The sequence below is a fragment of the Tursiops truncatus genome, chromosome 16, assembly GCF_011762595.2.
Source record: "Tursiops truncatus isolate mTurTru1 chromosome 16, mTurTru1.mat.Y, whole genome shotgun sequence".
NCBI classification, from domain to species: Eukaryota; Metazoa; Chordata; class Mammalia; order Artiodactyla; family Delphinidae; genus Tursiops; species Tursiops truncatus.
In genome coordinates this window covers 32,210,666-32,225,633 of record NC_047049.1, presented here as the reverse complement: position 1 = coordinate 32,225,633, position 14,968 = coordinate 32,210,666, and the positions used below count along the sequence as shown (strand labels likewise).

Genomic DNA, 14,968 nt, shown 5'->3' with positions numbered 1-14,968 from the left:
CCTATGAAAGCTTTAAAAAGAAAAGAAAAAATCTTGGAGCTAGTGTCTAGTTCAGGCTCAGCAATTAATTACCTATATAATCCTAGTTAAGAGCTGACTGCCCTGGCCTTCTATTTTGAAAAATAACTGAGATCATTCAATAGAGTTAAAGAGAAAGAATCATGTGAGCTACTAAATGTCAGAGGACTCTGTACACTATAAAATATCAGGCACCGAAGTAGTTAAAGTCAGGATATCTCTTCAATATTAGTGCAAGAGCCTTTGACACTGTAAATCTTAGAAGAAGGAAGGACCTCAGAGGTCATATATTCCCTGTGTATTGGTACAACCTTTTTGGGAAGTAATACGGCAATATTTATCAAAATTTAAAACGATCATACTCTTTGACCTAGCAATATGTGCACACAAGTACATTGAAGATATTTCCAGTGTAGCACTGGGGACTGACCAAATAAAGTATTAAATATCCATGACATGGAGTATTATGAACTTAAAAAGAAAAGTGGGTCTATATGTGCTAACATAGAAGGATACCCAGAATAACTGTTTATCCAAAAAAGAAAGGAAGTTACAGAACAGTATACATTTATGTGAAAGATTCAATTTCTATGAAGGAAGGCAGGTGGGCAGATTTACATACTGATGTAGGAAGGAAGGGAACTTGTGATCTTTTAATTCTTAATTGCATTATTTGAATTTTTTAAATGAGCATGTATTATTGAAAATTTGTTTAAATAAACAAATTGGTCATTAGAACTTCCCTGGTGGCGCAGTGGTTGAGAATCCACCTGCCAGGGCTTCCCTGGTGGTGCAGTGGTTGAGAATCCGCCTGCCAATGCAGGGGACACAGGTTTGATCCCTGGTCCAGGAAGATCCCACATGCCAAGAAGCAACTAAGCCCATGTGCCACAACTACTGAGCCTGCGCTCTAGAGCCCGTGAGCCACAACTACTGAGCCCATGTGCCACAACAACTGAAGCCACGTGCCTAGAGCCCATGCTCTGCAACAAGAGAAGCCACCACAATGAGAAGGCCGCACACCACAACAAAGAGTAGTTCCCACTCGCCACAACTATAGAAAGCTCATGCGCAGCAATGAAGACCCAACACACAAAAACAAAAAAGAAATTGATCATTGAAAAAAACAAACAACAGGTCCTACCTAAGGTAAGAATAATCCCTTCTCTTTGAACCTCTGACCAACCTCTCTTTCAATGACAAGGACCACACTATCTTATAAGGCAAAGCATCTCATCACCAAATAGCTACAGTCATTAGAAAGTAATTTCTTCTACATTGAACCAAATTTGCCTTTTCTCTATCTTCCAGACATTAGTCCTATTTCTAAAGCTGTGCTGTCCAACGCAGCCGCTGGCCATTAGGGATTTGAAATGTGGCTAGTCCAAACTGAGATGATGTGCTATAATGTAAAACATATATGACTTCTAGAAGATACAGTATGAGAAAAGCCATGCCAAACACTTCACTAATGTTTAATCTCATTGTTCTGACATTAATGTATGTCAAAATAATATTTTAGATAAAATGAGTTCAACAAAATATATTTAAGTTAATTTCATGTTTCTTTTTCCTTTCCAATGTGGTTAACAGAAAATTTTAAATTTCATATGTAGTTCACACTATGTTTCTATTGGATAGCACTGTTCTACAGGACAATACCTCAAATAATTGTAGAAAACTATCCTGACAACCATTATTCTGGCTCACATCCCCCAGTAGGTTCATTAGTGTTGACAGAATACAAGAAGACCTATCTTAAGAGGAACAGATTATGCAAGACTAAAAACTGACTACAGAACAGAAGGAAAGCAGAACTGAGGGACGAACCCTAGGGACAGCGAGAACTAAGTAATAAGTAGGAGGAAAGAGTTAGCGAAGGAGATTTTTAAAATAAAAGGTTTGAGATGAGAAAACCAAAAAAGTGCAGTGTTATGAACAGTTCCAAGGAAAAGCTGGTGACAAATAAAAAAGGAATGAGAACTAAGAAGGACACCGGGTCATCATTAGTGAACCCTGTTTAAAATTCATGGTTACCTCGGTCTTGTTGATTTAGAAAGAATCTAAAAGGCTTCAACCTACACAGCCCTTACTTGGCAAGACCTTCCAGAACTGCTGGCAGGAGAGGTGACCTCTGGGCCTTCTTCAATATTCTAAAGTAGGTCACAAACACAATATTCAGAGTCTCCGTGTGCTGCAGAACAGACAAAATGACTTCAGTATAACCTAGTATACTTTCTCCCGAGTTACCACAACTACAGCTTTCAAAACCCAACCTTTTCTGTGCTTTCCCATCACTCCCCACTATTCAATCTTAAGAGCTTCAACAAAGCAGAATGAAGATACACATCCTGTGATTTCCTAAAACTAGCATCATCGATCACATTTATCATTTCTTATACATCATGTATCTAAGCCTCATGAAATAAACCAAAGTCATACAACCACAAGTTGAAGCAATCAATCTCTAGTTGAAATCATTTAACAAAACATTTTAAAAGCATGAGAAAACGTGAAACTGCCTACCAGTTTAAGTTTTTTCTCAGTACTCTCCGAAGCTTCTGCCTCCCGAAGCTCTCTCTCTAGTTTCTCTTCTGCTTTCTTCCACTGAAAACAGATTTTAAAAAAAGAGTATACCACTGAATGAAAAAGCTACCTTCAGAGAGGCATTATGCCAATATTATGAAACACACACAATAATACCACAGACTGTCTACAAATATAAGCAAAAATAGAAAAATGGATAAGAAGCATCCATAACCCAAATTTATGGCAGTGGCTGCCTCCTTGGAGGACGGGAGAAGGATGGGACTGGAGAAGGGACAGAGGGACTCCAACTCTACCACCAATGCTTTCTTTCTTTTCAAGAAAGAAACTGAAGTATATTAATATTTGCTCAATCAGAATGGTAAATACATGGGCTATTATACTACTCTCTGTAGTTTTCTGTAATTTAAATTTTTTCAAAAAAAGAAAGAAAGGAAGGAAGGACATGCTGAGCCCAGAAATAATTCTTATTGTTTAATCATCTATAATGTGGAAACCAGTCATCAACAATGCTTCCCAAACTCATTTACATACAATGCATAAAATCAGATACTATACATACAGAAATTCAACGGAAAACCAACTTTTTTCCACTCCCTTATGCTGTTAGAGCAGCAAACAATGGTTGCTAAGCTGCCTGAGACACCGGGGACTGACTGAGGAATGGCGTTTCCTTCCCTCACATGAAGCTGTTAAAGAGCTGCTTATTGGGCCTTTGCTTCCCCACTAGCCACATACATGCTGTTCCTAACAGGCACATCCAACGTATATGAGGATGGTATGGTATAAATAATTTAAATATTTACCTTCATTTGTTAACAATCATTAAGTCTATTTTGATATTCCTGGCTTATTTTCAAAATTTATTAGACACATTCAAAGATGGATCTCCCTGGAAATTATTTTTTCCTTTGTTTTTATAACCCATTTGATAACCCTAATAAACTGTTTAGAAATGTTTTGAGAAGTGATCATAATAATGGCGGTGGTGGTAACTAATGTGTATAAAGTGTGCCCAGCACTGCACACTCTAAGTGCTTTTCCTATGTCATCATATTTAAACTACACAATCACCCTGCAAGGTAGGTGCTATTTTTAGCTCCGTTTCTCAGAATATTAAAAAAATGTTTCCAAAGTCTCATAGTAAATAAACAAAAGCCTGGAATTTCAACCTAGTTTTCAAATACAAACCAACAGAGAAAGTAGATTCGACTAAAACCTACTTTGTTGCCAACTTCACATGAATGCATCCTTTCTGTTAAGGAAGGAATCTGTGTTATCACAATGAATCTAAGCCAGCATGGGGACTTCCCTGGTGGTCCAGTGGTTAAGACTCCGTGCTTCCAACACAAGGAGCACAGGTTAGATCCCTGGTTGGGGAACTAAGAGCCCACATGCCGAGTGGTGCGGTGTGGCCAAAAAAAAAAAAAAGCCAGCACGGCAAGAAAACCTTTTCATCTACTGCTCTCTTTGCTAATGAACTATCTGTTTAAGTTGATTTAATAAAACATTTCTTTGCAATAACTGGAGAAAATAAAATTCTCTAAATATCAGATTTAAAAATATTTATATCTTAACTATGATTTTTACCTGTGCCTATATTACGATTTTAATCTAAAATCAATTAAAACAACAAAGGAAATCAATCAAACCTTTCTCTGCATTCTTGATAGAGTTTTTCTCTTTTCCTTGAAAGTCATGAACTTTTTTTGTTTATTAATATCCTCTGTATCTTTTTTCACTTCTACTTCTTTGATCCTTAGGCACAAGAATGTTTTTAACATCTAGTATTGAAGAAAACACAAATACCAGCTTAATATTTATATTGCCCTCAAATACTTTAAACAGAATAAGCATTCAACAGTGTTCTTCCTTCATGCCAAAAAAACCCAAAATACAAAAAACTTTGAAACATCTTTTATCACATTTTACACAAAGTTCTATTATCTTTTTGTTAAACGTATTCAGTAAATTTTGTCTATGAAAGGACACTAGTATTTGGCTAAATACACATAATACTACTTTGCAGTGGAATAAGAACAAGGAAGAGAGAACACTACCTGGCACTGGTAGATAGGATTACAAAGAGTAGACAGGTCAGGAAAAGGTTTGGACCAGTATGGGAGAAGACGATGTTTATTAGACATTTCTAAACCAGCTTTAAATTCCCAAACCAGATTCAGTTTTGCAGTTAACAGTTCTAATCTTTTTTTCCCAACAAAAAAAAATGAAGACTAGTGTTATTAAGACAACTTACTTTTCTTCAGGCCAGTGGGTCTCCAACTTTAGCAAACATCACAATCACCTGGAGGGCTTGTTAAAGCACAAAAAGCTAGACCCCATCCCCAGAGCTTCTGATTCAGCGGGTCTGCAGCGGGGCCCCAGAATTTGTATTTCTAATCCAGCTGATGCTGGTCCAGGGACCACATGTACTATTGCCTTAAGCCATTCAAAAAAGTTCAGAAACTAATTTAGAAACTGATGTACTGTGTGCTACAGCAACCATCCAAACACAAAGACAAAAGGGGTTTAAAATCCTATGTTTTCTGGGGAAGAAACCACTCTACTGACCTGCAGTCACAGCAGCATTCTTGGAGAAAAAAAGAACTACAGGTTTGTATTCTTCTGAGGTTCCAATATGTACATTTGGAAGAAAGCTGAGAACTTCATTTAAAGCATGTAATGAAAACAAGGAAGAACTAAAAGCATAAACACTGAACCTGAAGTCACTCTAGGTCTCAGAAAGATGTGAGTATTTTGTAGGTATTCTATGTGCTCATAAAATATCACCCACAAATGAAAAATAACTCCAAATCAAAGAATGCGGCACATGGTCAACTAATCTTTGGTAAGGGAATCAAGAATACACAATAGGGAAAGAATAGTCTCTTCAATAAATGGTGTTAGGAAAATTGGATATCCACATACAGAAGAATGAAACTGGACCCTTATCTTACCAGTCACAAACATTAATTCAAAATGGATTAAAGACTTAAATGTAAGACCTGACACCATAAAACTCCTAGAAGAGAAAACATAGAGACAAAGCTCCTTGACATTGGTCTGAGCATTAATTTTCTAGATATGACACCAAAAGCAAAAACAAACAAGTGAGACTACAGTAAACTGAAAACCTTCCATACGCAAAGGAAACCATCGACAGGATGCAAAGGCAACCTATGGAATGGCAGAAAATATCTGCAAATCATGTATGTGATAAGGGGTAATATCCAAAATACTAAAGAACTCTAACAACTCACAGCAAAAAACAACCTGATTTGAAAAAGAACAAGGGCTCTAAAAACACATTTTTTCCAAAGAAGACAAACAACAAATGACCAACAGGTAAATGAAAAGATGCTCAACAGCACTAATCATCATGGACATGCAAACCATAACCACAGTGAGATACCACCTCACACCTATCAGAATGGCTATTATGAAAAAGACAAGAAATAACAAGTGTTAGTGAGGCTGTGAAGAAAAGGGAACCCTTGTACACTCTTGGTGGGAATGTAAATTGACACAGCCATTATGGAACAGTATGGAGGCTCCTCAAAAAATTAAAGATACAATTATCATATGGTCCAGCAATCCCCCTTCTGGGTATATATCCAAAGGAAATGAAATCAGTATCTCAAAGAGATATCTGCACACCCATGTTCACTGCAGCACTGTTCACAAAAGCCAAGATATGGAACCAATCTACATGCCCGCCGGAATAAAGCAAATGTGGGATATACATACAACGGAATGTTATTCAGCCTTAAAAAGAGGGTCCTGTCATCTCTGATAACATGGATGAACCTGCAGGACATCATGCTAAGTGAAATGAGCCAGACACAGAAAGATCAATACTGTATGATCTCAAAAAGTCACACTCACAGAACCAGAGAGTAGAGCGGTGCTTGCCAGGGAATGGAGGAAATGAGGAAATCCTGGTCAAAGGATACAAACTTTCAGTTATAAGGTGAATAAGTTCTGGGTAATAATACTGTATCATAGACCTGAAATTTGCTAAGAGAGTAGATCTTAAGTATTCTCACCACACAAAAAAGGTAACTATGAGAGGTGATGGATGTGTTAATTAACTTGATTGCAGTAATCATTTCACAGTGTATACATAGATTAAATCATCACATTGTACACCTTAAAAAAATCAGATTACTATACAAAGTATATATATATACCAAGCAAATAAATAAATACCAAGAAAGTAAAGAAAGCAGTTTATATTCTAGCATCATTAAAATGAAAGTGTTTCCCTATGGCCAATTTCATGTTCAAGCCTTATTCCCTGATTACTCTAAAATTCTGAATAATACTTAAGCCCAATATTTGTAATGTTAGCGGTTCAACTAAAGTTATCAGCTATAAGGGATGAAAAGAATTTGACGGCAAAGGAAGAAGACTTCAAAATTAGGAAATAAAACAGTAAAAAAAAAAAAAATCAGCTTAACAATCAAAACTATATGACTAAAAATTAATGAAAATATCTAAGACCCAAATGAAGAAAACTATAAAACTTCACTTAAGAACATAAAAGAAAATGGCAAGATACTTGATATTCTTGAATATAAAAAAATCAATTCTGTAAAATAAGTAATTAAAATGCAAAATTTCTATAAAGCAAAAAGACAACACAAAATTAAAGGACAGAGCAACAAATAAATATTTGCAACTTATATAACAGAGACTTAATATCCTTACTATGTAACTTAAGCTCAACAAACACACAGAGCTTTTGTTTCTTTTGTTCACTACTTTATCCCCAGGACCTAGAACAGTGCCCAGTACATGGCTCATATTTATTCAAATATATGCACATTTTAAAAATTATTACATGTCTTTAAGAAAGTCAAATACCTGAGGAGAAAAACTGGCAAACAATACAAACAGGCAAAAAATTCAAAAGACTAATAAATGTATGAAAGGAAGTAAAACCTCACTAATAAAAATGTGTAAACAAAATAATATACATTAATTTATGTAATTTTTTACCTATCGGACTAACAAAGATTAAAGAGTAAAAATATTCAACACTGGGTAGGTTGTGGGGAAATGACACTCCTATCACTAGCGGGAACACAAGTGATCAAATGTTTTTGGAGGACAATTTGGCATTAGCTCTCAAATATTTAAATGTGTATACTGTTGGATCCAGTATCCACACTTTAGAAATTTAACTCACAGAATACTCACACAAGTGTGAAAAAACAATGTGGCCCAAACATTCTTTTCCATGCTGACTGTAACAGCAAAAATCTAGAAACAACTCAGCCATCCATCAAGTAGTGACTATATATTATTCACATAATGGAATACTACAGCAAACTTGTTAAAAAGAATGGGATAGATAGCCCTATACATTAGTCCACAATACATTAAATGAAAACAGCTCCAGAATAGTTTCCAAAGTATAAACCCATTTTTTTAATTTTAAAATACAAAGTATGTCTCTATCTGCATACAAAAACATCTAGAAGGATACACGCCGAACTGTTATGACTGGTTACTTCTGGGGAGCACTTTCACTTTTATACTTTACACATCTATAAAAAATAAATTCCTCATAACAACTGAAAATTAACTTCGTAATTTAAAAGCAAACACAATATAAAGTGAGAAAAAAAAGGCTTACCTCTGGCCTAACTTCATAATTTCTGCCTTTCACAAAACCAGAAATCACTTTAATTACACCGAGTGATGCTTGGCCTAATTTATCTTGTTTAAAGAGTTTCTTTACTGCTTCACAACACATTTCAGATACCTGAAAAATAAAATGTTACACTAAACCAGTGTTTCTCAGCCTCAGCAGTACTGACATTTGGGGCCAGATAATCCGTTGTTGTGGGGCCCTGTCCTGTGCATTGGAGGATGCTTAGAAGCCTCCCTGACCTTTATCCACCAGAAGCCAGCAGCAACAATCCTCCATCACCATAGTCATGACAATCAAAATGTGTGCAGACACAGCCTGAAGAGGAGGGCAAAACCACCTCCTATTCAGAACCACTTCACCAAGCTTACATTCAAACAATTTTCTTGAAGAGACAGTATTTAACAAAGGACCCAATTTTAGCGAAAAATAATAGCGCCAAAAGAATTTTGGGAGGAAAAAAAATAATCGCATCGTCTATGATTTTCTGTTAAGGACAACAGCAACAAAAGCAACCCACCAATTTTGACATGTCATTCATGAGAGGGACAATCAGTACAATGATGTTGTTGTGAAAGTTGAAATGAGGCAGGGCCACCAGCAGCTCACACAGGCTCTTCACAGCCACCTCTGCCAGTCCCTTGTAGGCCTTTAAGGAAACCACGTTACTTTTCTTCAGCTTCCTTTGCTTCCAGTCTAATCAAGAGATAACTGTAGTTACTTTATTCATTGGCTAAAATTTCAATTAGTTTGTTTTACAGTAATAAGCAGTAATATGAAAAATCAACATACCATGTGACTTCTTAAGTATGAGCTGGCTACACTCAGACACAAGTACAGATGTTACCGTTAAATTTGCCTACCATGATCCTTCTCTACACTTAGACACAAGTACAGATGTTACCGTTAAATTTGCCTACCATCATCCTTGTCTACACTTAGACACAAGTACAGATGTTACCATTAAAATCTGCCTACCATCATCCACCCTCTGACTAACCACAATTACAAGAATCTTGGCTTTCCATAAGCATCATTTCCCCTGGCTTCTTGCTGATGCTCACTGTGGTATCTTTACCCAGGAGGTCCAAAAAAGTTTAATTTCTCCTTCAAAATAATTAATGATTCACAGTACCTCTTTTCTAGAAACTTCTACATACATATTCTGTTACTGTAACACAGTATCTTGAATGTGAGGATATGAAAATACGCTGATTTTTTTTCTAGAGTAGGTTCAAGACCTCCTCCTACATCATACACAACCAGAGATGTGAAAGACAATATAGAAGACAGTGCCTTGGCTTCATTTTATTTTATTTTATTATTTATTTTGGGTTTTTTGGCTGTGCCACGCAGCATGCGGGATCTTAGTTCCCCAACCAGGGATAGAACCCATGTCCCCTGCAGTGGAAGCATGCAGTCCTAACCACTGGACAGCCAGGGAATTCCCTAGTGCCTGTTTTAAACTTGCTTCTCATATATGTGATTTTTCCTCAGACTGTATTCACCGTAAGTAAGAATGATACCTTCTATTTACTTAAAACTGACTTCATAATGGATGGGTGAATGGATACACAAAATGTAGTGTACACATACAATGGGATATTATTCAGCCTTAAAAAGGGAAGATAATATTGACACATGCTACAGCAACGATGAATCTTGAAGACATTCTAATAGACAGACAGGTAGATCAAGTAGGTAAATAAATAAATACTAGTATGTAGGTTCCAGTCGGGATGCCAGAGCACAGAAGCAATGCCCATGCCACCCATCCCACCTCCATGTCATTACTGGGCCGACAGATTAAGTAGCTCTGCTGCAGCTGAGCTAGCAGCTGGGTGATCTTTAGACCCAGCACTGAGTAAAGGAGCCCAAGTGAGTCAGGTGAAAGCACCTCGCCTTGGCAATGAAATCTCTTCCCCATTCATGCCTGAATGCCTCCCATGTCCTTCCTCTTCTGAACGAAGAGAAAGAGAACAGGGTTTGACAGAAGAGTTTATCATCCCGATAATGTTAAGCCCATTTTCAAGGCACTCACTACAACCAGTTCACATTATCTTTCTCCCTTGACTACCCCCTTCAAATAAAAACCAGTAGAATATATGTGTCAGTGCTAAACTCTCTCGCTTTGTCCCAGCCTACCCTTCCCCCTCCCCTTGTCCTCAAGTCCACTGTCTATGTCTGTGTCTTTATTCCTGTCCTGCCCTTAAGTTCATCTACCAAATGCAAAATAGATAGCTAGTGGGAAGCAGCTGCATGGCACAGGGAGATCAGCTCGGTCCTTTGCAACCAATAGAGGGGTGGGATTAAGGAGGGTGGGAGGGAGACACAAGAGGGAGGGGATATGGGGGTTTACGTATGCATAAAGATGATTCACTTTATTATATAGCAGAAACTAACACAACACTGTAAAGCAATTATACTCCAATAAAGATGTAGGAAAAAAACCCTCAAAAAAAACCAGCAGAATAAATTCCAGCCATTCATGAATTCAAGAAACATACAACTACTTACTAGGTAAAGAACTGCAGCAACAATAATACTAATACTGATAGCTGATAAAGCACAGTGCCTAGTATAGGCACTATAATTCTACTTTATATCTATAAATTAATTCACCACTCACAACAATCCTATGAGGTAAAGTACTATCCTTATTCCCATTTTATAGACAGGAAAAACTGAGGCACAGAGAGATTAAGTCCTTTGCCCACCACATAGGTGGTGAACCAGAATTTGAACCCAGGAAGTCTGACTCTATAGACTCTGCTCCTGACCATACGCTACATGACTCTAAACACACAGGACAGAATATAGAATTCACATTCCTGATCAAAGCTAAGTGTGTTACATACTTTTAAGATATTTTTAATATACCTTTAACTATTTGCTCCAGATTTTCCAAGTAAAATTTATATTGGCTAACCAGGCCTTCTTCAAATTCTCTTAACTTCTGGGTTTCTTTGCGGATCTAAAAAGACCAAAAAAGATTATTTCCTTAAATCAAAATACTGAAATCCATTTTTAAATTACCACAAAATATGAGTGTCCCCACTATTTCTCCCATCTCTAGCTATGCAAAATTTTCAGCTTATTTTGTGTAGTAATTATATCCAGCATTACTATTTACAATAGCCAGGACATGGAAGCAACCTAAGTGTCCATCAACAGATGAATGGATAAAGATGTGGCACACATATACAATGGAATATTATTCAGCCATAAAAAGAAACGAAATTGAGTTATTTGTAGTGAGGTGGATGGACCCAGAGTCTGTCATACAGAGTGAAGTAAATCAGAAAGAGAAAAACAAATACCGTATGCTAACACAAATATATGGAATCTAAAAAAAAAAAGGTTCTGATGAACCTAGGGGCAAGACAGGAATAAAGACGCAGATGTAGAGAATGGACTTGAGGACACAGGGAGGGGGAAGGGTAAGCTGGGATGAAGTGAGAGAGTAGCATTGACATATACACACTACCAAATGTAAAATAGATAGGTAGTGGGAAGCAGCTGCATAGTACAGGGAGGTCAGCTCAGTGCTTTGTGACCACCTAGAGGGGTGGGATAGGGAGGGTGGGAGGAAGACACAAAAGGGAGGAGATATAGGGATATATGTATGCATATAGCTGATTCATTCTGTTATACAGCAGAAACTAACACAACATTGTAAAGCAATTATACTCCAATAAAGATGTTAAAAAAAATTATATCCAGCATTACCTTGGTAGATTTTTCTGCCTCTGTTAGGGGTCGTATTTTATAAGAAGGAGTAATGTCTTTAAATAACTCCATCAGAGAAACTATCACCAGCTTTCGAACAGTAACAGCCACGTCAGGATCCTGTTCCATCAGCATGGAACGTAATTCTTTCAATTTTTTAATCTGTTAAAGAAATACCTTATATGGCTAGAGAAATGGCAAGACAATTATAAACAAAAGACAACAGCCTCACATCTGGCACAATAAGTGGAATTCACACAATGGCTCACAGTCTAGTACAGCCACACACAACTACAGACACTGCTCACATTTACAAAAGATATATCACTAAAGCTATAAGTTCATCATATTTTTGTTAAATAAGCAGTTAGAAAAAATATAATTTAAAAAGTATAAATTTATTAATCTATTTATTTTTTAGAAATTCTTTTTTTATTAGGTTTTCTACTTATGATGCTACTTTTTTTTTTTTTTTTTTTTGCGATACGCAGGCCTCTCACTGTTGTGGCCTCTCCCGTTGTGGAGGCTCCGGACGCGCAGGCTCAGCGGCCATGGCTCACAGGTCTAGCCGCTCCGTGGCATGTGGGATCCTCCTGGACCGGGGCACAAACCCGCGCCCCCTGCATCGGCAGGCGGACTCTCAACCACTGCACCACCAGGGAAGCCCGATGCTACTTTTTTTAATTGAAGTATAGTTGATTTACAATGTTTCAAGTGTACAGCAAAGTGATTCAGTTTTATATATATATAAAAACATATATTCTTTTTCAGATTCTTTTTCATTATACGTTATTACAAGATACTGACACAGTTCCCTGTGCTATACAGGTCCTTGTTGTTTATCTACTTTATATACCGTAATCTATACCTGTTAATTCCAAATTCCTAATTTATCTCTCCCCTGCCCCTTTCCCCTTTGGTAACCGTAAGTTTGTTTTCTATGACTGAGTCTACTTCTATTTTTAAAATAAGATCATTTGTATCATTTTTTTAGATTCCACACATAAGTGATATCATATATTTGTCTTTCTCTGTCTGACTTACTTCACTTAGTCTGATAATCTCTAGGTCCATCCATGTTGCTGCAAATGGCACTGGGTTTTCCTAAAACATGTGTGTCCTATATTTCCCTAAAAACACTTTTTGAAATATATTAAAATGTTACATATATCAATCAAGTATATTATTCACCTATACATGAACTAATCAGGAATTAAATATAATGTATCCACATTTAGTTTCAACAAGATCATAGAAAGATCATTTGTATTATGTGATGAAGAAGTGAAAAGCTGATTTCAACAAATGTGCTTGACTGGATGAACTACCACTGCCTGCTGGAGTGCTCTGCTATCTTCAGAATACGCTGGTTGGTCAAAAATGTTTGCCATATAGTGGTGAGAGGACAAATACGCCACCACCTATTTGCAACCCTAACTTGTATGAAATGAGCATGAGGATCCAGAGTTAGAAGACCTGGGTTCCAATCTAGTAGCTATTAAAATATGAAACAACTTGAATTTGTAAGCCTTAATTTTTCAACTGTAAAATGAGATCAATAGCTCTTGTCTCTATGGCTTTATACTGATTATATGAGATCATACTGGTGAGAAATATTCCAAATTCCCCTCCCCAATTCTGCTCCAGACCTTTCCCCTCACTTTATTAGAAAAGGACAAGTACTACAGCAAAGCATACCCATATGAATTTTTTTTCTATAAATGTAAATAATCTATTTTATCATTCAATAAACAAATACTCATCACAGTAGGATGCTGGGGACACCAAGCTAAAAAGAATAGTACCCCTTAAATGACTTCATGTATATTTTATCATTTAATCCTCACAACAGTTTTAAAATAGGTACCATCTGGATTTCCCTGGCAGTCCAGTGGTTAAGACTCCACACTTGCACTGCAGGGGCACAGGTTCGATCCCTGGTTGGGGAACTAAGATCCCACATGCTGCGTAGCGCAGCCAAAAAACAAAAAAGTACCATCCTCTTTTTAGAGATGAAGAAAATGAGCTTGAGTAAAACGACTTTCCCAAAGTCTAACAGATAGTACTTAAAAGAGCCAAGGGGCTTCCCTGGTGGCGCAGTGGTTGAGAGTCTGCCTGCCGATGCAGGGGACACAGGTTCGTGCCCCAGTCTGGGAAGATCCCACATGCCGCGGAGCAGCTAGGCCTGTGAGCCATGGCTGCTGAGCCTGCAGGTCCAGAGCCTGTGCTCCACAACAGGAGAGGCCACAACAGTGAGAGGCCCGCGTACCGCCAAAAAAAAAGAGCCAAGACTGAACCTCAGGTTTCTTGAGCCCACATGTTATAACTATCACCACCTTTACCCCCATGCCCATGGCTCACTGATAATTCATTATAACTCTTCAGTCTACTTTATTTAAAACAGATAGACTTTTTCCGGACTTCCCTGGTGGCGCAGTGGTTATGAATCCGCCTGCCAATGCAGGGGACACGGGTTCAAGCCCTGGTCTGGGAAGATCCCACGTGCCACGGAGCTACTGAGCCCACGTACCACAACTACTGAAGCCCGCGCGTGTAGAGCCCGTGCTCCACAAGAGAAGCCACCGTAATGAGAAGCCTGCACACCGCAATGAAGAGTAGTCCCCACTCGCTGCAGCTAGAGAAAGCCCACGCACAGCAACGAAGACCCAATGCAGCCAAAAATAAATAAGTAAATAAATTTAAAGAAAAAAATTTTTCCACTTACAATTATTCCTGAACTAATCTCACTGGCTTTTGTGTACCACCTTCCTTAATAACTCTGCAGATCAGTCAAGCAACTTGCAAGTTGGTTCCTCCTCCCTAGTACTGTTAATTTTTACACTTAACCACTTTTAGAGTTACAACATTAAGTCCAATATCTTCATTTAGAGATGAAGAAAGTAAGACTCAGAATGTTTAAGTAACTCTTCTAAGACTACAGATTTGGAGTAGGCTAAGGTCCTGTGTACTCTTATTCTAACTCAGCTACTACATTTTGTTAATGCTCTTCCTTTCTGT

At 37.6% G+C, this 14,968-nt stretch overlaps 1 protein-coding gene across 16 annotated transcripts in view; it reads right to left on the bottom strand.

Moving 5' to 3' along the window:
* NOC3L (NOC3 like DNA replication regulator) overlaps positions 1–14,968 on the bottom strand; it is a 47,688-nt gene that overhangs the window by 25,834 nt on the left and 6,886 nt on the right. For all 16 annotated transcript variants that reach the window (XR_012326976.1, XR_012326980.1, XR_012326979.1 and 13 more), the window contains exons 7-13: positions 11,951–12,112; positions 11,102–11,195; positions 8,742–8,917; positions 8,207–8,335; positions 4,218–4,349; positions 2,545–2,625; positions 2,112–2,212 (exon numbers count right to left, since the gene is read on the bottom strand). Coding sequence is in view for 7 of the 16 variants with exons in the window: in XM_073794170.1 (XP_073650271.1) it covers positions 2,112–2,212; positions 2,545–2,625; positions 4,218–4,349; positions 8,207–8,335; positions 8,742–8,917; positions 11,102–11,195; positions 11,951–12,112 (875 nt within the window). In the remaining 9 variants the exon portion in view is untranslated. The remainder of the gene's footprint in view (positions 1–2,111; positions 2,213–2,544; positions 2,626–4,217; positions 4,350–8,206; positions 8,336–8,741; positions 8,918–11,101; positions 11,196–11,950; positions 12,113–14,968) is intronic.